Raw genomic sequence first — 23,646 nt, forward strand, 5'->3', positions numbered from 1 at the left:
ATCTTCGACGCAGGGAGGCTGTGGGATGCGGCAAGCAACGTGGGACGCGGTTGACATGCATGTCTGCCTAATGGGTCTGCATTATTCACTGGTCTGGATGCGATCGCGCAGAGCCTACAGACAACTAACAACCTGAGAGTAACTCGAATGGCCAATGGTCCTCGAGGAAAACTAGCGGTCGGAGACAGGCAGAGACCCCTGGTCCGTTCTGCCTAGCGCCAGCCTGTTTTCCTTCCTAACTGGTGACGGGTTATCCATGTCCCATTAGGGCTTGGTTGCAAATCTTTGGATTTTTGGAGATCATATAGTGGCGCAACAAACATGACGGACCGACCCGACGCATATCATTCCATGATTCCATTCTCACTTAGCTCCGCTACAGCCTCATTGCGCGATAAACAATGGCATTCATTCACATGCACCAACATATCGTCGAAAGAATATCCCCATTCCATTGGACTAATCGAACCTCTACTACTACCGCCTCACTCCATCCCATTTAATACACCCACAAATTGCCTCAACGGAAAATAAAGCCGCACCTCATCGACCTCATACATGTCCACCTTCAACTTCTCACTCCACACCTTTCAGCCTCATCATAACTCCGCCTCTTCGAATCCGGCACGCTCGACCTTCCCCCCCTCCCGACTTCCCAAATTATAGAAAACCCACTCCTACCCATCTCTTTCCCGCCTTGGGGATCGAATTCTCGCCTGCCCGACCTCGGAATTTCACGGCGACGGCGCACAATCACTCACCACAAACGGAGTAAATGTGGTCCCTGATCGAGGCGATGTATCATGATGCATATATCGGTGCATAGTAATGCGGTTGTGTCTATGAGGGTACTCTTTGATAGGCGATATGCCTGGCATATTGTACCGGGTAAGCGGTGTTGAAGGCCCGGAAAAGTGCTTTCCCGCTTGATGTATTTTGCCGGTAGGGTTCCCCGCAATCCACTCTCATGCCTATACATAATTGAGCCCGCTATATAAGATGCTGGCTATGTAGGCTTGTCTGTTGGGAGCATGGAGTAACGTTCTCTAGTGGGGACCCTGATTGAATATATACCTTGGAGGCATAGCTGCGTATCATGCTCTTACCACTTAGCCTTATGTACACTGGAATTTACTGTAAACGGTTGAAATGAGCTAGACTATCTTCATTATTCCAGCCCAGCCCTGTATTATACTACCAACTTGCAGCGTCACGATCCTTCCTTCTAAGGAAGAACATCATACTATCCTACGCTCTCTTCTCCTGTTTTCCTGTTATCCTACGTTTTGTATCTAACATTCAAAAAGAATCAACTGCTACAACACAGCACATGAAACATCATTCCTTCCACCTCTTTTGTGTGCAGTGATCCCGTGGAATATGAGACCAGGAATTGTACCTTGCAGAGTTCCACACCTGTCACAGATGGCTGTCCGGAAGGAGAACGGGGACCCTACTACCCAGATTACAAACTAGCTGTCATTGAACAGGTGGGTTCTGGTCATGGCTGCGTCTTGGCAGGGTGTCTGCTCTTGCAGGGGAGCTGTAAGACCTCGGATCCCATGGTTTATTATGCGGTTACCACATGGATTTACAGAAAGGAACCGGATCAGTAGAAGAAACTAACAATATAAGTTGAAGGGAAGGGAAAAAGCTTACCGGACATTCAATTGACCATCAAGATATGTAAGATAATCTAAATTTAGTTCCTTTCTTCTACAGATCTGGAAAGTTCTTTACTAGATATAGAACCAAACTTTTCTAAAATCCGATAATGACATCATTTTGATTCAAACAATCCATATCAAATAGTAAGCAACAGTCCGTCCCATAAACTCATCACCCATAGGAATAGGTGTATATCCACCAATCAGAAAGCATGCAAAAGCTAAATGCTGAATCAGCCACAGGGACAATGCGGGGAAAACAGAGCTAGACTTAAACGGGAAATTGCTGGCCCCAGGCCCCGCGGGGGAGACAGACTCCGCATTGGCAACAAATCAATAGCCGACAAGCTGCCATTTCACCTCGCAGCTATACCCGTCCTCCTCTCCTCTGTCGTGTCCTCATCCCATCCCTCCCCCCATCAGGCCACACTCGCCGTCAATCTCGTCCTCCTGTTCAGTAGGCTGGATGAATCTCCTTAGCCCGCCGATGTCCCTGTCCGTTTGTTGCCCTTTCCCCGCAGCGCTGAACGCTAAGGGCCTCTTGCCCCACAGCCTGCCATGAGAATCGGACGAGGATGTGAACGTTGTCGGGTTCGTCATATTCGATGCACCACTCGCGCGGGCGCCTCGGCTTGTAATGCCTGTACTCGTCTGGGACGGGTCTGTCGCTTGGATCCGCCGTTTCGTTTCAAAGCCGTCCGACATGTATACCAGAAGAGTAATGGCATAGCCTCTAAGTTTGAGCTAGCCTGGGATCCGTGTCAGACATGGGTTAATCTCCCTCAGTCATGTATGCTGGAACCGACCCTGTTGGTTGTTTGTGAATCTCTTGGCATGCTGATTGGTTGTATAGTAAAGTTTGTGCAGGAATCGTCCGATGAGTCGGACGAGGGTAACACCACCGATGCTCAACCTGATGCCCAGGATAACGACGATCATCAGGATGCTTCTGATGAGGCTCAGAGAGATATCTCCGACCAAATATCCATTTTTAATCATTTGCCCTTTCCTGAAGTCCTCTATTCTCAGGATGAGAATATCCGCCATCCACATGCGGACTCAAGTCCCCCTGTGGGGTCCCCTGTCTTCAACGATCCCCCAATCGTTGCATCCTCTGCCGGCTTGTCTCCTTCTCTTTTGAATATTGTCTCGCCTTTGGCGTCTGCGAGTACATGGGCGAGCTCGGCGTCACCGCTAAGCTCGGTGAGTCCCCGTCCGAGCAGCTCACCGCCGTTGAGCTCCCGTGAAGCCCATCTACTACGGCTGTTCATCCAGAAGATTGCACCATGGGTAAGTTTCTTCGTAGAAAACAAATCTATTAGTCTAATACTTTTATTAGGCCGATATATGCGATCTTCGCTCCCATTTCAGTACCGAAGTCCCTCGTCGAGCCTTGCAAGTCCCGATGGTGCTGAAAGCCGTACTGTGCCTCGCAGCCCGACACGATGCAATCATGTCCAACGCCAGCGACTGGGAGGCCTCCGAATATCATGGACAGTGTCTAGAGCTTCTCATTTCTGCTCTAGCGTTGCCAGAGGAGACTTATGATGATAACCTGCTTATTACTGTAGTCACCCTGCGAATATATGAAGAGCTCGAGCGCGCAACAGATGAAAAGTGCCACTGGGTCGGGTCAAACAGGCTCCTAAATACTATGTCCAAGTCCGCTTCCTCTGGCGGTCTCGCCGAAGCAGTCAGTTGGCAATTCCTCCGCCAGGCAATCTATGCTTCCCTGGTGCAACATCAACCGATGCAACTGGATCTAGCCAACTACGAGCTCTCGTCCGTGTTCCAGCGCCGCGATGACGCTTCATATGCCAACGTAATTATCTTTTTGTGTGCGAAGATCATCCAGTCCTGCTGGGGATCACACTGCAGCTTTGTCGATGAGGGCGAGTGGCAGCATTTATCTGAAAGCGTGGAGCAGTGGCATCGTGGGCGACCAATCAGCTGGCAACCGTTGCAATACAAGGATTCAGATCCAGCAGAAAATCGACCGTTCCCTGAGTTATGGATGATGTCTCCATCAGCAGGTATGTAATGGCACCTGATGTGTAGCCGTCGCTGACCATATAGTCGTCGGTTTACAATACTACCATGCATCGTGTATCCTTCTTACCTCGTCTCACCGGCACTGGAATGTATCAAGCGATTACGAGCTGGCGCGGCTGCGACGAACAGAAGAGGTATGATCAGTCAGAAGTGACAATATGTCCATTCTAACTGGATACAGAGGACCATAGCATTCCATCTGGTCCGGACGATAGGACTTTCCATGTCAAACGAGACTGTGGAGAATGCATACTTTATGGCGTGCCACTTGTTACATAGATGTGAGTCTACAGATGCCATTCCCACATGGCTGTCGCTAATAAGAGTTAGATGGCTACTGCCTCCGCCACCCCTCTGAGAAACAAGGGTCCCTGCAATTCCTCCGCCGGGTAGAAAAGGCGGTTGGGTGGCGAACGAACTGGATGATCCGGGAGCTTGAGGCTCAATGGGGAGAATTAGCCGAGATGGATCGATGGGATTGATGTTCACATACTCCATACATGGTATGGAGTGGAGTGTGGAGTATGGAGTATCAGGGTCGTCTAGGTAGGGTTCAAATGATTCGCATGTCTGGTTAAGAATAAATATATCCTGCAATTATAAAGCCATCAACTTAGCCATTATACAGCTTACCCGCCGAAATTGAGTTATAAATAATTGGTCGAAAATCATCCGACGTTGCGAGGAGAGACGACCAACGGGCAAGTCATTGAGTTGCCTACAGGGCCTTCTTCTACTACTACTATTGGCCTATTGTTTTTGTTTGGTGGCAAATATGTTTGGGAAGCTGATTGCAGTGAATGCTTACTTCTTAAAAGTCTACACTGAATATGCACACTGCGAGGCTATTCATCGCTATTCATCTATCTAATCATGCAACGCTCCCTTAATATGACCCGCGATCAAATCTATAAACTGCCGTGCCTGCCATAGATCTAGTACCTCTCATCAGCACGCACCCGAAAAAAAAGTGCCCCCGGGGGAAAAAGAACAAAACTCACCTTTATCCATATGCATAAACGGATGAGGAACGCCCTCAAACCGTCTCACCGTAACCTCACACCCACCCTCAACCAACTTCCTTGCATACGCCTCACCCTCATCACGCAGCGGATCACACCCCGCCGTATAGATAACCGTGCGCGGCAAACGAGTAAAATCCGGCGCATTCAGCGCATTAGCATACCACTTCACCTCAGCCAACTGCTTCTGACGCAGATCTTCGTCCTCGCTGCTGAGACTGCGCCACTTCAGCTGATCAAACCATTTTAAGCGCGCCCAATTCAGAGTCGGCGCGTGCTCCATCTCCTGCATTGAGGGGAAGGGCGAGTCGTGCGCTGTGGTATACTGGGAGATGTCGTCAATTACGGGTGTTCCTACCGCTACTAGACGGAGAGGGATTTGGTGGTCGCGGGCTAGGTGTGCGAGGATGAGGGCGATGTTGCCTCCTGCGGAGACTCCGCCGAGGGAAATGCGCGTGGTGTCGAGGTTTGGGAATTGGGTGCGGCCGGCCGGAGAGGATAGGTGTTGGAGTGCTGCGAATGAATCTTGGATGCCGATGGGGAAGGCGTGCTCGGGTACGAGACGGTAGGCGATGTCGACCACGGCGACTTTGGCCTTCACGGCGATGTGCTTGCAGATGTGTGATTCGGTGTCTAGGTCGCCGAGGCCCCAGCCTACATATAATATAATCTGAATTAGCTTTGATTTACGAAAGATGTGGACGGGGACGGGGGGTGGGGGGACGGACCACCACCGTGAAAGTCAATGTGGACGGGCCATGGTCCCGGGCTATCGGGCTCGTAGACTCGGCAGGGGATTAAATCCCCGTTGTGGCCTGGGATAGTGGCATCGTATACGCGAGCGGGCTCCGGCGCAGGACCGGTGCCGTAGGAGTAGAGAACGGAATATTTGGATCGAAGGACGGCGAGATCAATTGGCCCGCTGGGGGTGTTGGCTACATGCTTATTATAGAGTTCGATGAAGGTAGGGTCGAGATGCGGCAGCACGGACGGGTGAATAGGGTTGAGGGCTTCGTGCGACATGGTGGTATATGAGAATTGGGGTGTCCTTGTCCTCTTGTCGGTAGTTGGTTGGATTGGTTTTCGCGAGGCTTATCTTATTTATATATTAATAGATAGGCGACGCCCGTCGCATGTCGCCTCCTCGGCTATTGATATGCATCTGCAGCCATCCCCGCAGTTGCAGCTTATCTATGCGACGGTCCGACGACGCTAGCATCAGCCACTGGTACGTACTATCCGATCAACCGACGGATAAGCCACTTGACCAGCAGGATATATTACAGGCCAGATAGTTCTAAATGACGCGTAAATTATTTTCAGGCGAGGAAATGCCGGTCAGATAGATCCTCAACTATACCCCAGAATCATCACCATGGAACCCGTTCTCATTGTAGGTGCCGGCATTGTCGGACTGACTCTCGGTCAGGCTCTTCAGAAGGTATGATTAAATGATGATACTCCGTATAAGCTGTTCGCAATATCAGCAGTAATATATGAATGCTAAATAGACACGTCTAGGCCAACATCCCCTTCCGCATTTACGAACGTGATGCGTCACCGGATGCCCGCGGTCAAGGCTGGGCCATTACTTTGCACTGGGCCCTAGAGTACATTCAAAAGATGTTGCCCGAGGAGACATTACAAGCTATCCAGGAGGTACAGGTAGACCCCCAAGTGGCCAAGAACGACAATGGGAATTTCCTTTTCATTGACCTCGCGACCGGTGAGCCCAAGTTCAAGATTCCCCCTAGTACCCGCTGGCGGGTCAACCGGGAGAAGATGCGCCAAGCCTTGCTCCGGGGGATCGAACACCATGTTAGTTGGAATTCTCAAGTGGTTGACGTGGATGTGAAAAGTGACTCTACTGCTGCTCCGTGTCTGGTCCTGGCAGATGGCACCCGCGTGTCAGGAAGATTCGTCATCGGCGTCGAAGGAAGCCGATCATTGGTGAGACGAGTCCTGCGACCTGATGCATACAGCAACTCTGTACTTCCCATCAGATTCACCGGGGTAGCAGTGGATTTGTCCCCGCAGGAAATCAAGCCGCTGCGATCAATGGATCCATTGCTATTCCAGGGTTGTCATCCCAGCACGGGCGTGTTCTTCTGGTTCTCCATGCTTGAGACTCCCGACAGGAATGGCACGCGGGGAACACCCGATGAGCATTATCGGGCCCAGATATGTATGTCATGGCCGGTGAAAAGTGAGGTAGACGAAGTGGCTGCCACTGATGCTGAGCGGTTGGAGAATATGAAGCGACGCTCAGTGGGATTCGTCCCGTTTCTGCGATCGGTTGTGGAAGGCATCCCGGAAGGAACGCCAGTAGTTGAAATTAAACTGGCAGATTGGGAATGTTTGGATTGGGACAATTGTGATGGTCGAGTCACTCTGGCTGGAGACGCGGCCCACGCTATGACAATGTGTAAGTTTCTGTTTGCGACTTTCTGGTGATGTTGTTCTGACTCGAGCAGATCGGGGAGAAGCTGCGAACCATGGGCTGTTAGACGCCTTTAATCTCTTTCAGGCGCTGAAGAAGGTGTACTCGGGTGAGAAAGGGGCCAAGGATGCATTGGATGAGTATGAGGCAGAAATGCGGTCGCGCACTAGACGCGCCGTCCGGCTGAGTCGACAGGCCTGCCATGATGCACATGCTTGGGAACAGCTGAATGAACACTCGGCCATCTTGACTAAAAGAGCTGTCACGGGCGAAGCTGAGCGTTTATAGTGCATTGAATGAGATATTGTTGTTTATGAATAGATGCATGTATGAAAACTGGTAAATGACACTTGATTATTCTCTAATTTCTCGTTACGTTAGATATATCAACTCAGGTCTTGGAAAGGCCTTAGTCCATGCCTTCGGATATATCTTTCCTACACGCTGTGATATATCCCATGTAGTTCCATTAACATTGTTACACACGACTATCAGATTATCAACCGTTCCAGATATAACCCAACTACTGGGCTAACATCCCCCAGTAGCACTTGACCCAACACACACCACCCCAGTGCAATTCCACCCAACGGTTCCATCCACATTCCCACAAAGATACTCATCTGCAAGGGTCGTATTTCCCGCTATCCGCAAACTCACATTTTCAATAGTGATATCTTCGCACGGAGCAACAGCACTACACTGGAAACTTGCAACCTCCGCTGAATCGACCGTACCCGAGATATCAGTTAAAACAAGATCGCGGATCTGAAATTTGGAATTGGTGCAGTTTCCTGAGGCGCCAGAGAACGTTGTGCACTGAGAAATTGTAAAAGGAGCGCCTTTGAGATTGTGGGTTTTCAAGTTGGTTGCGACAATGTCGGAGGCATCTGCTCTCATGTTAGGGTTTGTATTATCACAGGGGTTGGATATTCAATGTGTGGAATGTACATCCCAAACCCCCGCCCCCTCCATTAGGCGGATATCCGACCTGGTCACCTGTCCAAGTTTTGAAGTACACGGCATGAGTGGTCTTGTCGTATGTAATGTTGGAGATTCTGAGACCCTCGACTGTCTCAAAAGCACCGTTGTATTGACCAATGCTCCCAATGGCAATGCCGAGGCCGCTGGTAAATGTCGAGTTGGCGATCGTGATGTCGGTGGAGTTGGCTTTCGTGCTAATACTATCATCGCCATTGACAACTTCCCAGTTGGTGAATGTAATGTTCTTGCTGTAGATGGTATTTGCGCCATCCGTGTTTTCTATTTAGATTAAGTTAGAGGCGTGGATTTTGCCTTGGTCAATACAAGGTATGGTACTAACGCGCTGAATCACCGTCATCGTACAGATTGTTCACGTAGATGGAGTCGAACACTGAGTCCGAGGTGTAGATGATTGACATCGTCCTGGTTTCCTTTTTCAGCTCATAGACTGATATCTTAAGGCTCACAATATCATCGGTTGGTACATACCACATCTGACTCTGCACGAATCGCAATCCCTTGAACACTGCACCTGTTGCTCCCGAAACCGTCAACTGGTTCGGTCGCCGTGGGTAATTCGATGTCGATCCAACATATTTATACCAGGTCTGTCCGCTTCCATTGAAGGTTCCATATCCATGTCCTTCAAAGACAATGTCTTTCCCGCCCAGGATCCAGGCAGTGGATTGGTTTTGGTATCCGACAGGGAGGGAGTGGTTCAGCCAGTAAGATATGTTAGTGCTCCACTGTCCAGTGTCAACAAGCTAGAAGAGGTCGGGGCTACATAAAGTCTCTATTTACCAATAGTGTACCTTGCAGATCAATCTCAACATCATCTAGCCATGTTGTGTTCATGACGGAATTGATATAGTAGGTGTGATTGGTGAATGTCACCCGGCCACCGGAACCACACGTTGTCAGCGCATCGAGGATAGCAGGCACATCATCTATTTCTGATGAACCACCTGGTTTGACTTCGCATTGGGCTCTTGCATTGCCGTTCCTAGCTTGGTCCGATAGCGCGATGGATGGGATGATGAGAGAGGCGAGAAAGAGAAATCTCAATACTACAAGCGCCATGACTAGATTGATCAGTATAGAAGCTGTCTTTAAGAATTAAACTCGCATGAACCAGAAATGTAACTGAATATCAAGCAGGTAAATATACAAGTCTGCAGGACTGGACCCTGACATGCAACCCCTCATCCCGGGGTAGGTTTACCCCGACGTGCACAAAGCCCAGCTGTGATAGGTGCGAAACATCATGAGCAATTTTCCATGATCTACAGTTACCAGGGGTATGAGCCTATCATTGTACTCGAATATATATTGCGCTTTCATCATGCAGAGTTTTTAATTGTCTGCGTTAGCTGTCATCCATACCAACAAGGTTCTTCAAGGAAGCGGCCGCGCGTACTAGTACTTACAATTTCTCCACCTCGAGTCGAGGCTTGGGCAGGCACCCTTGGCTCTGTATACCACCCATCATTGAACCTGTACACTCTACATATCAGTATACACTTACATATACTCTCTACGAACAACCATATTGATGATGCAATATTCACCTATCAATCGCCATCGTCCACCATCTAGCTAGCGGCTAAATCATTAAGACCTCTCCACTTCTTGCCCTGGTCGAGCCAATCTCGTTGCTTTGCTGGACGCTAACGTGCGTTTCCATGATACTGGCAAATAAGGCTAACGGCATATAAAATCGACCCTCAGCCCCGCCTTTTATGTTAGGTTTTGTATCCCCTCATTTTGCTTGGCTTTTCTGAGTGGATATGCGCGCCGTCGGGGACGCCGAAGCAACAGCAACGTCCACCATGTCGGATGAGAAACTCCCCACATACTTTATCGGCCACGGTTCGAGAGCCTATAGTTGCTAAAGCGTAAAAGCATTTTTCTGACTACCACCAGGCGGAGTTAGCATCCTCTTTAAACCCGGCTATGGGCCCGTTCAACAAGATCTTCGCGAGATCGGGAAGGAAATCAAGGCCCTGAAACCGGAAGCAATCGTCGTCACTTGCGGTCACTTTCAAGGCGAAAGTGACGCTATTGAAGGTAAATGGGATAGAAGCAGGATCCATCCACTGGACAAAAAATCTGAAACCATTCTGCCACAGTGAACCTTAAAGAGCCCACCAAGGTGTGGCATGACTTGGGTTCTTCCTGGCACACGACATTCCCACACGTCTTCGAGTATCAATACGAGCATAAGTCCTCTCGAGCCCTAGGAGAGAAGGTATTGCAGCATCTCCTCGATCAAGGGATTAAAGCGGAGGGAGTGGAACGCGATCTTGACCACGGAATGTGAGTTGCCTTCACTGCACTTTTGAGAAGCCAAGATTCTCTCTCTCAAACTACTTAGACAAGTGCTCTAACTATATCCAGATGGGTACCCTTCAAACTCATGTTTCCTGAAGGAGAGGACGAACTGGATATCCCCATCCTGCAGATTTCCACCTACGCAGGAAACGATCTGAATGCACACGTCCGGCTAGGCGAAGCACTTTCGTCATTGTATGTTCCCCACCGTCATTCGTTCATCGACAATCATTGGAAAGCCAGTATATGGACACAAAGCTAATTCACTCACTAGACCGGGTCGCATTCTCCTCATTGGATCAGGCATGATCGTTCACAACCTTCGAGCGACCCGCGAAGGAAAGACCGACACAACAGTGGCTAGATCAATAGAACAAGCGGCTTTGAAGGCCTTGTCTGCCCCGACCCCCATAGAGAGAAACGCGCAGTTTCTAGCATTCCAAAAGCGTGAGGATTGGTTGGACGCTCACCCTACAGAGGAACATGTTTTACCGTTATATATGACTCTGGGTGTCGGGCGCGATTGGTCGGAATATAAGGTCTGGAATCAGGATCGGTATATTATAGGGCAGTCGTACCTGTCGTTCCGTCTTGGAAAACTGCCTTCAGCGGATGAGGGTTTGAGTGGGCGTCTGTGATGGCCAATACTATGAAATTTGTTCTAGTTCTTAGGATACCAATAATTCGCTGCACCATCACATTCAACGCAGACTGAGTGTGCCTCCCGGACTTTTAAACCTCATCTCCTTCCATCATATTATCCAGATAGCTATCAATACTTTCAGTTTAGCCATTTCCCTGCTCGTGATTGTGCGCACTTTCCCCCCATCACACTACTTTCCCTTTACAACACCTGAAAGATTATCCACCATCAATCACAGCTTCAACAAACGCAATAAAGCCTTCAACCCTTCATTCGGACCGAGTTTAGCCTCAACTCGCTCCAGCGTTTCCATCATTGCATCAAAAAGCTGCATTGCAGTATCTCGAGCATATGCGAGACTACCAGCCTTTTTCATCTCATCGATAACATATCTCTTCATTTCTGACGACAGCTCCTGACCATTCTCTCGGTGAAACAATAGCCCTCGCATCATGTCTGCCGCAGGGCTGTTTTGCAAGGCATGAATAAGCGGGAAGGACAGTTTGCCCTCCGAGAGGTCCTCGCAGTAGCCTTTGGTTTCGGTATACTATGCCATGTCAGGACCTTCTTTAATCCCAATCTATTCCAGGCACATACCTCATCTGACGTCAAATTCATGTAGTCATCTCGGATTTGGTAGTATCTCCCCATCAATGTTATGAGGTGCATAAGATCAGGGCACGGCTCCGTCTTTGACTCAATCTCCATAACGCGTAATGCCATTCGGAAGAGCCCGCCGGTTTTGTTATCGACCATAGTAAGATATTCGCTGGTTGTTGGGCATTTCTTCTGAAACTTCCAGTGAAGATCAAGAGCTTGCCCGAGGGCTAGCGTCTCCAGTTCGTCTGTAGACGTTAGAAACGGGTTAGAAGAGGGTTGGGTTCTGGTGGCTACGGACCGAGAAAGGCTGCTTTGCACGCTTCCTGTTGCAGCTGGTCCAGATCACGACTCGCCTTCGCAAATAGGTAGGTTGCGCTGTTGATAGTCTGTGACTTGCCAAATACGAGATGCGCAGCTGGTTTCCCGCGACGGAGCATTGAATCATCCTCGATGTCGTCAATCCTGGTTGGTTGGTCTGAGTTTATGCAAGGGACGGTTATCGAGGGGAGTACAAACATGAGAGTGGATTGGAAGATCATATCTGTGACGTGTTCTATAATTGTGGCTGAAGTATCTGGCAAATCGAGCCAAGTCCGTAGACATTTGATGAACTTAGACATCATCTTCTTTCCGGCCGTTGATTTCGTGTATTCGTACGGAGCCATGCATAGCTGCTGCTGTCAGTAGTGTGCCAGATGTAGGTCCGGAAATGGTCTTACCTGCTCTGCTGGTGCCTTCTGAAATGGTGCTAGAATGTCCCGTTGATCTCCCGCTGAGAAAATCGTAACATCTTTTCTGGGTGTACTGGAAGTTTTCTGGCTTGAAGCTGGTGGAGGATAACCATGGAGATTATAGCGTATCTTATTGCGACCTGTAAGCTGTGCTCTGTCTTCTGCGGTTGTTTTTCGCTCGAGTCCATGATATCTTGGTGAGATGGCCTGTGCATAACACGCCCCTCCAACACTTGTGACCCAGAGGGCCATGTAAGCTCGCAGGTCAGTTGACTTTGAGCCCGGAGAGGCTTCCCAATCATCGTAATCAATAAGAAACTGTCGCTCAAAAAACAGTATCACACTCTTCAGGATGTCGCTCGCTTCTTCTTCAGTGTAGCCATAGTTGGCCATCAGGACAGCCATTGCATTGGATATGACGTCAAGGCTGTCACTTGTGGCATGCTTCTCGAAGTCTACATGAAAACTCTCAAAATCGCTGGCTAGCCCGGTAATTAAGCTACCAAGCTTAATAAGTGACGCCACTGAGGCCTGTTCACTCTCACTGATATGTAAACCGTGAAAGATAGGAATGACCAAACTAGCGAACCTTTACCATGTCAGCGCTATGCTACTTTCCCGCGTAGTATCGGGCACTTACTTTCCAGCACTATTTTGACTCCTCTGCTCTTTGTACGCACCAAATGTCATTTTGTCTAGAGAGGGCCTCGTCGGAGTTTCCAGCATTGCCGAGATATTTTTCAGAAGAATTTTCTGCTCATGTTCATGACACCCAGGCTGCCAAAGTATTTCTGTAAGTGCGTCATAATACGGATCGTTGATTTCGTACCCGCTTCCAAATGAGGTTACTCCGTAGGTTCTAGTCAGAATTTGGCAGGCAAGATGATGAACAATTACTTTGCGCTGACGTAGGTCAATAAACACAATGGTATAGATCTGAATTGTCATAGACTAGAGATTAGAGACAGACACAACACACCTCTGCAGCGTCAAATCTGTCTATTTCTTCTGTATTCTCCCCTTCACGTTAACTCACTCACTTCTCAGATACCAGGGCACGTGAAGTGTGCTTACCGCTCCACAGCGCGACAATGGCAGCGAATTTGAACATCGCACCCCGTTCGGTTGGCGGACATTCCGGGTATACATATAAGAAACTAGAGAGGGTTTTGTTGTCCAGAATGGGAACAGTCGACTCCTTGCCTAAAGCTCGGCTCCATTCATCTCTTATCTGGTCGATGACACCGCTGTCAACAGGCGAAGATGATACGCGACTAGGGATAATATGGAAATAGCCTTCCGGCAGCTCACTAGCCTCGATCGGCCGCGAGTGGTGGAAGGAATAATCGTTAAAGACCGACATGATGATCTGTGGCTGGAGACGTTGCAGATTATGAAAACGAAGCGTCTGGAAGTTGGGGGTAGCCTTAATGCAGGTAAATAAGCGGTGACGCGTCCGAGCGTTTCCCCTCCCCACCGAAATAGTGTGGAAGTGATGAGATTCTCCATCCTGCATGCTTGATGCGTTTCAGCCAATGGACACTCCAACTCCCGCATATATTACCAGCATGCATTTCTGGTCACGTATCCCATCGGTAATTGCTCGCCTGCCTTTTCCTGCAGAGAAATTAAACCCTTTTAGGCCAGCTTACCTGCAGACTCACCCCACGACAAATCGAGTAGACTGCCAAAACGATATGCATTTGTACCTCAAATAGGACTCTAATCTACGATTCCTCATCAGAATGTAATTGCTACGCTGTCTAGCTCTTCAAAGACAACTCTTATGGCGAATGTGTCCCGGGGGCCTTAATCTGGGAGAACCCTAACTCTCGGATGGGCTACACCAAGTGAAATCAACGTAGTTATATATCACTGCAACTATGCTAATCGAAATACAACAGGAGACATCTGCAGTTCGACCTAGAGGATTCTAACAGGTCATTTTACCCAAAGCTTTCTAAGTCGTGTGAGGCTCGCCTTTGTGGAACTGGATTTGCGATCATCGCGACACCACGCCACTCGAAATTTAAAAAGTATTGAAGGGCTACACTTAAGGGCGCTCAGGTACTCCAGATTGTCCCTATTGGTTGCTATGCATTCTTCCCATGGGCGGACACCGAAACGCTGCGAATATCCTCGTCTCATTTGGACCCGATAGGGGCGAAAACGCTAAGCCCGAATTGTCCAGCCGGCAATGTAACTCGCCCGTGTTGGCAATCGGACCAGTCCCTGCCCTCGTTTACGTCGAGCTGCTTATGCTTCTGCAGCACTAGCCGCTATCATCCACGGAGATTTTAGGCGCAGTACATGCCATTGGCTTCTATTATTCAATCACCGTCTCTGACTATAAATGATCCTTGGCTTGCAGAATTACGAGAAATAGTTTGACTAGAGCAGGAAACTAATGCAGAAATCGTGTCCGTATTATGTTGCCCGTATGTTAGGGACTCGTCTGCTGTATTGAAGAGCTTAAAGAGTAGTGCTCACCCCTGCGAAATGAACGGTAAACTCCACATTTTGTGAAATCCTGCTACTCCGTGAACATGGTGCTAACCGCTATCACTCAGTCATTCCAATTTTATGCTCTTCGCATGGTACAAGACACCCTGCGGCGAATTTCAGCCCCAGTGAAATTGACCGACCATGTTGGTGAAGAGGAAGAAGTTCTGTATGATGACCCGACCATCCCCGATTCTGAGAAAGCAATTGTCCGCGTTAAGGATGTGAACTTTTGGAAGAGGGCCTTCCTAGATTTCGATCTGGTAAGCATTTGGCGAGCTTCCAACGAGATTGGCTATAAGCAACTAATACATTGAAGGGATTTGCAGAATCCTACATGTTCCAAGAAATAGAATGTGATAACGTGTCCAAGATCTTCGACGTAAGCCGTCTCTTACTCACAGAAACAATGCCGCAGAACATGTCAAACTAAAACTTAAGTCAATCAGCTATACATTCAAAACCGCTCCACGCTCGACTCGGGAGGCTCACCGTTCCACCTTCTCGTCCGCCTAGCCCAATGGTGGCGACCGAAAAACAACATTGAGAATGCGCGTAGCAACATCGCTTCTCACTACGATACCTCGAACGGACTATTCACCAACTTTCTGTCTCCAGACTTGAACTACTCCTGCGCACATTTCTCGAGTAATGCAGCAGAATCCCTTCAAACAGCCCAGCGAAGGAAAGTTCACTACATGATCAAAAAGGCGCGGCTTCAATCAACGCACCACTTACTGGACATTGGCTGCGGCTGGGGAGATCTGATCATCGAAGCAGCACGACTCACTGGCTGCAAAGCGACGGGAATTACTCTTTCCGAGGAACAGAAGAGTCTTGCCGATGAGCGGATCCGCGAGGCAGGCCTGCAGGACCGCATTCGCGTTTTACTGTGCGATTATCGCAACGCACCCCGACCTGAGAGTGGATACTATGACCGTGTTATCTCGATTGGGATGTTTGAGCACGTCGGCGCTGAGTATATGGATCAGTATTTCGAAGTAATCTCGCAACTGCTGCCGCCGGAGGATGGTGTGTTGGTGATTGATGGGATAACGAAGATACAACCAGTATGCTACTCCCCCGTCTTGATTCCGTCACATAGAATGATTATCTTAGATCTGGCAGTTCCACGAAACAAACCCCCGAATGGGTGAATACATCGACCGCTACGTCTTCCCAGGCGGGTACCTCCCCACCCCGAACATTCTCTTCGATTCTCTACATCGCGGCAGCAAAGGATCATTGGAAGTGACTTCGGTGCTCAGTTCGGGCCCTCATTACGGGAAGACCTTACTAGGATGGAGGGATAACTTCCTCGCAAATTGGGAAGATATCAGATCAGACTTTTACAGTCGGCACCCTGAGGCTTCGGGAAAGGAGGTTGAGGCTTATCGACGACGCTGGCTGGTGAGCTTTCCCGAATGTTACTTTGAGAATATCACGAGTTGCTAATGACTTAGTATTACTTCGAGTACTGCGAAGCCGGGTTTCGTAATCGCATCTTGGGTAATTATACGATTTGCGCAGTTCGAGCCCCTGAGCCGGTTGTTGGGTATGAGGATCTGGATATTGCAGATGCTTAGGGTTGTTTACTCATAGTATTCCGAGTCCAAATTTGTGGCTGTGATTTCGTAGTTCTATTATCCGAGGTAGCGTTGGATGTTGGTCAGATAAGTAGGCTTTATAGTATGGTTGGGATCGGGAGAGTTCGGCTAAGCTTTTGGCCCCTGCCATGGTAGCACCAGCAAATTACCCGAGGTTATATAGTACTTGCCCCCAGAATCTGCTAATTTTCGAAGTGTGTACAACTCACCACATCCTGACTCGGTAGCCTGTAGGATACGGTTCCCAACCCCAATACCACATACCAAATGAAGGTCTCTGCTTTGAACTACAACACTTGAGGTTAGTGCAGACTACTGCAGAATTAGCAGATTTCTAAGATCCGTCCTTGGAGTTGCAGACACAGATTTGTCCGAGTAGACTTCTTAGATATCTTTGTCATATGATCTGTTCCAGTGGTGAGAGAGAGAAATTACCCATTGCTCAACGAAGCCGACGCTGCTGGGTTGCTATCGCGGACGGAGGGCTGAGGCGAGCGGGGGGCTGCTGTGAGGAGAAAAGTAGCAGCTGAAAAGAGGGAAGGAATGAGCTGCAATTTGGATCAGAAATAGGGAGTATACACAATGATGGTGTTCGAGTTTAATGAGAGCTTATACTCGGTATTGCTGCTATTGGTAATAAATTCGGTCACGGGGACGATACATCCTTTTAGATCCCATTCATGAGGTAGGGTATTTACCGGATCATATCTTTAAGACGCCTCTTCTGAACAAAGTCTCTAAATCTTGTATACAAAACAGATGAAGAAGCATGATCAAGGAGTATTGCACCCCCAAAGCGATTGACTGGGGCAAGAGCTGAGATTTATGTTCGTTGATGATTATCAGACCACTTTCCCGGCAGTCAAACCTTCAGCTAGAAAGAAAGAAAGTAAGAAAGGAAGAAAAGACCTGCACAAAGTGTGGCAAAATCAAGCACGGTCGGTCATCCTTCAGACACCATACGTACAAAGTAGCAGTACAGAATAATGATCAAGATATGAACTCCACAGGGCTGCACTAATCACAGCTAGCCCTTAGGTTATCTCTGTGGTCTAGACTTTAATAACCTGTGACGACGAGATCGTCGGTCATTTAATGCACACCAATGATGCGACCAGCCTGAGGGAACGCACGACAAAAGTAGTTCGAATAGGAAGTTGATCACCAAGTGACTAAAAACAGGGCGCAGTTCAAGAGGCAAGCTTGACTGTCAGGTGGTCGTGGCAAGTCGATGACCGATAAAACACCGAATTATATCATCGGGCTTATCTAATGACAGATCCTGAGCCCTACTCGTCGCTACAATTCAAGAAGCCGTTTCTGTAGTACGTAGTCGGTCCGCGGAGACCACTGCATCGAAAAGGACCCACCAAACAGAAATTCCTGAATAAGGAACAGTCAGGGGTGGATGAGCTAGCTGTATGAATCTACCAACCAAAATTTCGAGCTGTGGAAAGCCCCGCAAAGAGCAGCTCAGACTACAAAGGTTCGAGTGGAGTTCTAGAATGTTTCTCCTTTGGGCAAGTATTGTGCGATCGATAAACTACGTAGCTCTGATGGTGGCGGTATTCTCCATGCATCCCGTCCCAGATTGGATAGCTCGCGGTGACGCAAGAGGCAACGCCCGCAGCATGTATAGGCGGATAGGCGGACGGCTTTTTCAGTGCGGATGTACATTTTACGGGACTGCCCGAGAAAGGAAATGGTGAGGAACCGGGTTAAACCAACAAGATGTCACAGGCAGACGAAAGTGGACGATCATTGGTCTGGCAGTTCCTCCCGCACTGTTGTGGGCCTCGGGGGGATTGGCTGGAAGTCATTTCCATTTACTAGCGTCCCCGCCAAGTGTGACCACTTGACCGTCTGAGGATTGAAGTAAGTATCTAAGGCAGGCACACTCCCTCTTGCCGTCCTTTTATAAGCTTTAATTACTGTCCACCTTACTCTATCCATCATGATTCATTTTCTTTGGACAGTTGGGAGCTCCTAGGACGTCCATTATTGTCAAGTCTCGAAGGCAGTAAAACATCCAATCTATGACCTCGGAGAGAAAACCGCGGATTTTGGCCCCTGCAGCCCCAGTTAAGGACCCCGTGCCACGACCTTCGACAAGAAAAGTTTCTACAGCTTGCTCAAATTGCCGCCTGAAGAAGGCGAGGGTTTGTTCCCACGATTCCTCATACATCGCCTGTACTTTGACCGTTCACAAAGTTAACACTGCATCTCTTCCAGTGCAGCGGAACAGCACCATGCGACTCCTGTGTCAAGCACGATCTCGAATGCAATATCGACGAGGCCACGGACTCCCGCCGCAAAATTCACCTTAAACGGAAAATTGACAGCTTAGAAGGCGACCGCGATCTGTTCGTGCAGGTACTGGAGATATTACGAAATGGTGGCGTCACACGGGTGCATTCCCTATTACAGTTGATTCGCAGCAATCCGTCGTTGGAAGAACTTCAACTCTTTGTCGAGGACAAGCTAAAAGATATCAGTGCCCTCGATTCCTCAATAGATGAAGTCCGGTTGTCAGATGAAGTTATCGTCAAAATCCCTCGGAGAGTGCTCAACATCAAGCGACTCGCCGATCAACCTGTCTTTCGTGTACCCGCAATACCTTGGACTAGAATAACCGATGATGATCACTTTGTCTCGCACCTTGTCTCCTTGTATTTTACGTGGCGCTATCCCTGCTTTCCCTGCCTCGATCAAGACATATTCATACGCGACATGAAAACAGCCAAGCTCAATTCCCAGTTCTGCTCGCCCTTCCTGGTTAACGCCATCCTGGCTGATGCCTGTGTAAGCTGCCGACAACTTCTCTCAGACGACTTCTTTTTTGATAGACATTTAAATTGATGTAATCATTCATCCAGGCATACTCAGACTTCGCAGAGGCGTACGAAGTCCCCAGCGATCCGTCTACGCGAGGATTACACTTTTACAACGAGGCGAAGAGATGTTTCGAACAAGAAGATGGGCATTCAACTCTAGCCACAGTACAAGGGCTCGCAGTATTATCAACTTGGTATGACTTAATATGTCTTTCGTCTTATACGACTTCACAAGATGCTGATTATGAGGGTTAGTGCATGCTTGATGGGCAAAGACAGACGGGGATGGATATACCAGGGCCAGCTCGCTTTTGCTGCGAAGGAGCTTCAACGCACCCTTCGCACCGCACCCTCCGGTTATTCTAATGAGGCATCTGATATACGACGGGTCACCGATATCACCCTTTGGGGTTTGTACAACATGACAATGTATGTCAGACCAGTGATTGTGTGGGAGGTCAAACTGACTTTTACTAGCGCAACCGCCTTCGCTTACCAAAAGCCGCCGTTAATCGAGAAGCCTAGCCGTCCATGTCCGCCTAGTTCTCGTGACAATGACGGTCCGCTGTGGCACCCTTATCCGCACGACGGCGATGGTCTCCAGGGGCACTACATGTGCTATTTCAATGGCTTATCTGAGCTAACAGCAATCGTCGACGATTGGTGCACGTTGCTCTTCGACGGCTTTACGAATCCGACGCCTGATGAGGTTCAAGATATGGAAATAAAAGTCCGTAAACGTCTGGTAGTGTGGGAAAAGACCCTCACGCCATGTCTCAGGATCGAAACTGGGCGTGTGGTCCTCCCCCACATATTATGTCTACAGTATGTCAAATTCATGTTTGACAGGATTATCGATTCCATTTAACGCTCAATCGCAGTATGTATTATCACGATATCTCTATCACAATTACCGAGCTCGCCAAGAAAGCAGAGCATGACACACAAGATCAGCATTTGGGACCGGAAGAAATGTCTCTTTCATCTGCTCGCCAAATCGCCGGGTTAATGGAAATACACCGATCTACCTGGGGTATTGATATATTTCCAGCAAGTCACATTCATTGGATTGCAGTGGCCATGTTCACTCTCTTGGGACGACTTGAGGTGCCAGCGAACCAAGAGGCGTTCACCAATCTTTGTGTGGCGGCAAAAATAGCCTCTCGACGCTGGCCTCTTGCACGGGGCACATTACGGACTGTTCAAGTCACGGCGAAAAAGCTTGGGGTAAGGCTTCCGCCTGAGACAGATCCGCTGTTCATAGATTTCGAAAAGGGGATTTGGGGACCTAGGGGGCGCAATGGACTCAGCAGCCTGTATCCCAATTTTGCTGTTTTGACAGGAACATTACGAAACGAAGCCGTTGAAATGGACAAGTTTCTAGAGAAGGAGGATGACCTGGAGACTCTTGCCCTTGCGGAAGATGATGAAATGGTCTTGTAGGTGAGCAACGAGTACGATTGATTGAGGCAAGCAGCACGCCATCAAATTCATGTATCATTAGCGAGATAAGAACACGAATTCTCATCACAAAAGAAAAATAACATCAGCAGATAGAATAATAACAGACACCTTGAGCAGAATGCAAAAAGATACGCTTCAAAATGCGTTAGCTAGGAGTCAAACCCAGGGCCCAACCTTTCGATCTTTGCTATTGCAAGAGATCATGGAAGGGTTGAATGTTACCGTTACACCACTAACGCATGGGGTGAAAAATAAATTGTTCTCTTTGCTTCATAAGCAACATGATACTATCCCGTTATTAAAACACCTGTAGCCCACGTATGGTGAGGTGCCGCCGAGGGCGAGGAGGAGGAGGAGGGAGGTGAGTGAGATTTGTCAAGGGTGGGTTGTTAGGGTTAGGGAGTGGTTGGTAGGGTAGGAGAAGGCGGGTGGGTTGACAGGGATGGTAGAGTAGGTTTTAATGGGAAGGGTGATGTGGTTTATCCATGTGTTGATGTTGGGGTGGGATGCCCGGTGTTAGAAGTTATTAGTAGTACTAGTAATAGTATATTTTTCTCGGGGTGCTAGGTTGATCGTATGTTTCAATATATACTAGTATCTTGAACGCTGGATGTCTTCTTGAGTGAGAATTGCTGGCACATTCATTTGCCATTCATTCGTTTGTTGACGTATCTTGCTAGGATCGGACTCGTTGGATATCACTGGGAATGAGTAAAAAGGTTATTGTTTGTTTCTGGGGCGGAGCAAGCTGGATGAAATGCTTGTAGTCTAGCGTTTATCTATGAGGAAGTGAAGGGAATTAACTGAAAGGTGGAGATTGTAGGAGAGACGGAGGAAAGGATTAGGGGGGGGGGGAAATAATAAGAATCCCTTCCTGTATGTAGTGAAGAAACAAAAACAATTCTAGTTACCAAATGGTGGCGAAGAAAAAAAGTAATGACAAGAGTGGGATTCGAACCCACGCCATCTTACGATGATCAGGAAGCTGTGAAGCTGGGTATTAAGGTGGACCTTAACCTGACGCCTTGGACCAACTCGGCCATCTTGCCTTGATTATATAAATAACGCAACAAATTTTGCCTAATAAAGGAAACCATGCTGGAGTACCCTAAATCCTTTCTGATCCAGCCGTCGGCGAGGGATGGCGCAGATGAGCATGCAGCATAAGCGTACGCATACCATCATGGCTTTCAGCTAGGAACGATACTCGAATTAACTTGCTATCCTTTTATTTGTATAGGCAACAGCACGATTATGATGTTATCTCGTAGCTAACTCAGTCACCGTACTACTACTATGATCATGCCCGGTCTATCTAGAAACAACTTCTGGTTAAGATAGTATATATATAACCGGTATCGGCTTTACTTCATTTTCATTATTATTCACACTTATCAAGTGTCTAAACCGAGCACTATCAGATAGTAGGAAAAGCCGATTGATTAGCAGAGTAGACATCTGCTAGGCTAGGATTCGACCATATTCGTCATGGGCTCGGAAGTCTCCCTTTTGGGTGGATTTGATCATGATGTGGGCTAGAGATGTGAACCCACGAAGACGAATGAGAAGTCTACTGTTGAAATTGCAGATTTGAATTTCTGATTGAAGAAAGAGCTTTTGGAGGCCCTCAAGAGTGGAAAGCTCGAGGAAGGTAAAATCATCTGCGGAAAGTGTTGACGTGTTTGTGATCCGCCGGGTTACGGTGGAAGATGCAGAAGACCTGACTCCGAAGGACACGCACAAAGGCGTTTGATTCAGGCAGGTCCAGACGTTTGGCAGTGGGAATACTGAAACCTTCTCGCCCCATATTCAGCAGGTACCGTTTGTCCGCATTCGACCGGACAGGGTTGGTATTGTTGATGATACGAGCATTCTTTACGGACTATTGGAGGTGGTTTCCTAAAAGACTCGTGGCGAACAGATGATCGAAAACAGTGGATGCACGCCGATGGCGGGTATTAGCCACTCGCGTGATTGAGGCAACCCGAACTGCGTGTCCCAGATACCCAACTGCTACTAAAGATAGGTTTTGGCGACATCGATGGCGGAAAGCCATCATTGAGTGTAAGATGCGGCTATAAATACGTGCTTCTTGCAGGTGAAATGAGAGGCCATTATCAGAAAGCTGGCTACAAGATTCCACACACGACGAAATATCTATTTCTTCTTTTCACCTTCCAAGAGATATACCTACCATCGGCCAAGTCTACTAGCTTTCCGACCTTAAAGAAGTCACCTCAACGGTGGCGCTATCTACCGAGGTACCGGGTATGTCTTGTGCCTTTCTCTACGTATCTCCATCAAGGACTAGCTATACGATGCGGACAGCCATAATGATCGGATCACTGTCTTCTTTGCAGCACAACTGCCTAATCAATACTAACTTCAACTGTATTGTCGGTCAAAAGATCCGCAACACACAGTTTGCGAACCCATTGACTCGAGCAATCTGTTCCTCCATACGCATCCGACTTAGGCCTACAATCCCCTTAAGGGCCGAACCCTGAGTACCAATGACCCCATCCGCATCGGAGAGCGCCTCATGGCCGACCTTTCCTATGCCGTGCTGTCAACCTTGGCCGTTGGGAGTAGCGACGACCTCTGCTGCAACTTGGGCTACAGTTGTCGCATTTCCCGGCATGCAACAAGTAGCGGTACCTACGAGACTGGTTACTCCCTCGATGTCTGTTGCTGTAACGAGACTTGCGAAGACGAACGCCAGGCTCGTCGCGACTTTGGATGCGTCTGGCTGATAAATTACAGGCCCGC

At 48.5% G+C, this 23,646-nt stretch overlaps 9 protein-coding genes and 2 non-coding genes across 11 annotated transcripts; 6 read left to right on the plus strand and 5 right to left on the minus strand.

Annotated features, from left to right (window-relative positions):
- The first annotated feature begins 229 nt into the window (after positions 1-229).
- BO88DRAFT_63621 (uncharacterized protein) lies at positions 230-646 on the plus strand. Its single transcript, XM_025713028.1, has one exon. It carries the CDS (start codon positions 322-324, stop codon positions 532-534), a length of 213 nt encoding a protein of 70 aa, XP_025562501.1. The 5' UTR covers positions 230-321; the 3' UTR covers positions 535-646.
- Positions 647-2,455: 1,809 nt separating this feature from the next.
- Positions 2,456-4,201, plus strand: BO88DRAFT_426199 (Zn(II)2Cys6 transcription factor; the record flags this gene model as incomplete). Its single annotated transcript, XM_025708886.1, has 6 exons — positions 2,456-2,483; positions 2,521-2,957; positions 3,007-3,700; positions 3,744-3,853; positions 3,901-4,000; positions 4,050-4,201. The coding sequence occupies 6 exons, from the start codon at positions 2,456-2,458 to the stop codon at positions 4,199-4,201; spliced, it is 1,521 nt and encodes a 506-aa protein (XP_025562502.1).
- A 385-nt stretch (positions 4,202-4,586) lies between these two features.
- On the minus strand, positions 4,587-5,795 carry BO88DRAFT_436008 (alpha/beta hydrolase; the record flags this gene model as incomplete). The annotated part of the gene is made up of 3 exons (XM_025709540.1): positions 5,470-5,795; positions 4,721-5,395; positions 4,587-4,654 (listed from the first exon to the last, which is right to left on the minus strand). Exons 1-3 carry the CDS (start codon positions 5,762-5,764, stop codon positions 4,587-4,589), a joined length of 1,038 nt encoding a protein of 345 aa, XP_025562503.1. The 5' UTR covers positions 5,765-5,795.
- Positions 5,796-6,116: 321 nt separating this feature from the next.
- On the plus strand, positions 6,117-7,469 carry BO88DRAFT_463992 (FAD-dependent oxidoreductase; the record flags this gene model as incomplete). Its single annotated transcript, XM_025711290.1, has 3 exons — positions 6,117-6,182; positions 6,263-7,166; positions 7,216-7,469. 3 exons carry the CDS (start codon positions 6,117-6,119, stop codon positions 7,467-7,469), a joined length of 1,224 nt encoding a protein of 407 aa, XP_025562504.1.
- A 243-nt stretch (positions 7,470-7,712) lies between these two features.
- On the minus strand, positions 7,713-9,245 carry BO88DRAFT_426202 (putative exo-polygalacturonase; the record flags this gene model as incomplete). Its single annotated transcript, XM_025708887.1, has 5 exons — positions 7,713-8,071; positions 8,133-8,444; positions 8,506-8,588; positions 8,655-8,911; positions 8,967-9,245. The coding sequence occupies 5 exons, from the start codon at positions 9,243-9,245 to the stop codon at positions 7,713-7,715; spliced, it is 1,290 nt and encodes a 429-aa protein (XP_025562505.1).
- Positions 9,246-9,994: 749 nt separating this feature from the next.
- Positions 9,995-11,134, plus strand: BO88DRAFT_463993 (DODA-type extradiol aromatic ring-opening family dioxygenase; the record flags this gene model as incomplete). Its single annotated transcript, XM_025711291.1, has 5 exons — positions 9,995-10,034; positions 10,089-10,232; positions 10,295-10,481; positions 10,563-10,691; positions 10,771-11,134. 5 exons carry the CDS (start codon positions 9,995-9,997, stop codon positions 11,132-11,134), a joined length of 864 nt encoding a protein of 287 aa, XP_025562506.1.
- Positions 11,135-11,181: 47 nt separating this feature from the next.
- Positions 11,182-13,860, minus strand: BO88DRAFT_405566 (bifunctional terpene synthase/polyprenyl synthetase family protein). Its single transcript, XM_025706915.1, has 8 exons — positions 13,545-13,860; positions 13,450-13,478; positions 13,111-13,373; positions 12,459-13,059; positions 12,256-12,410; positions 12,038-12,201; positions 11,737-11,984; positions 11,182-11,686 (listed from the first exon to the last, which is right to left on the minus strand). Exons 1-8 carry the CDS (start codon positions 13,831-13,833, stop codon positions 11,372-11,374), a joined length of 2,064 nt encoding a protein of 687 aa, XP_025562507.1. The 5' UTR covers positions 13,834-13,860; the 3' UTR covers positions 11,182-11,371.
- A 1,132-nt stretch (positions 13,861-14,992) lies between these two features.
- Positions 14,993-16,771, plus strand: BO88DRAFT_444388 (2-heptaprenyl-1,4-naphthoquinone methyltransferase). The gene is made up of 5 exons (XM_025710102.1): positions 14,993-15,235; positions 15,292-15,354; positions 15,422-16,042; positions 16,101-16,382; positions 16,436-16,771. Exons 1-5 carry the CDS (start codon positions 15,017-15,019, stop codon positions 16,556-16,558), a joined length of 1,308 nt encoding a protein of 435 aa, XP_025562508.1. The 5' UTR covers positions 14,993-15,016; the 3' UTR covers positions 16,559-16,771.
- A 1,844-nt stretch (positions 16,772-18,615) lies between these two features.
- BO88DRAFT_390046 (C6 transcription factor) lies at positions 18,616-20,981 on the plus strand (the record flags this gene model as incomplete). The annotated part of the gene is made up of 6 exons (XM_025704940.1): positions 18,616-18,738; positions 18,812-19,381; positions 19,456-19,607; positions 19,669-19,842; positions 19,891-20,238; positions 20,295-20,981. 6 exons carry the CDS (start codon positions 18,616-18,618, stop codon positions 20,854-20,856), a joined length of 1,929 nt encoding a protein of 642 aa, XP_025562509.1. The 3' UTR covers positions 20,857-20,981.
- A 37-nt stretch (positions 20,982-21,018) lies between these two features.
- BO88DRAFT_t155 lies at positions 21,019-21,116 on the minus strand. The gene has a single exon. It is a non-coding gene; the product is annotated as a tRNA-Gly (tRNA).
- Positions 21,117-21,814: 698 nt separating this feature from the next.
- BO88DRAFT_t154 lies at positions 21,815-21,926 on the minus strand. The gene has a single exon. It is a non-coding gene; the product is annotated as a tRNA-Leu (tRNA).
- Positions 21,927-23,646: the final 1,720 nt, after the last annotated feature.

The sequence above is a fragment of the Aspergillus vadensis genome, assembly GCF_003184925.1.
Source record: "Aspergillus vadensis CBS 113365 unplaced genomic scaffold BO88scaffold_13, whole genome shotgun sequence".
Lineage (NCBI taxonomy): Eukaryota > Fungi > Ascomycota > Eurotiomycetes > Eurotiales > Aspergillaceae > Aspergillus > Aspergillus vadensis.

Bases quoted from the DNA above. Each gene is read 5' to 3' on its own strand.
- BO88DRAFT_63621 (XM_025713028.1), top strand. From the start codon at position 322: ATGACGGACCGACCCGACGCATATCATTCCATGATTCCATTCTCACTT.
- BO88DRAFT_405566 (XM_025706915.1), bottom strand. From the start codon at position 13,833: ATGTCGGTCTTTAACGATTATTCCTTCCACCACTCGCGGCCGATCGAG. The intron at 13,479-13,544 runs GTAAGCACACTT...GGGAGAATACAG, and splicing joins CATTGTCGCGCTGTGGAGCG to AAGAAATAGACAGATTTGAC. The intron at 13,374-13,449 runs GTGTGTTGTGTC...GACCTACGTCAG, and splicing joins ACAGATTTGACGCTGCAGAG to CGCAAAGTAATTGTTCATCA.
- BO88DRAFT_444388 (XM_025710102.1), top strand. From the start codon at position 15,017: ATGGTGCTAACCGCTATCACTCAGTCATTCCAATTTTATGCTCTTCGC. The intron at 16,043-16,100 runs GTATGCTACTCC...TAGATCTGGCAG, and splicing joins GGATAACGAAGATACAACCA to TTCCACGAAACAAACCCCCG. The intron at 16,383-16,435 runs GTGAGCTTTCCC...CTAATGACTTAG, and splicing joins CTTATCGACGACGCTGGCTG to TATTACTTCGAGTACTGCGA.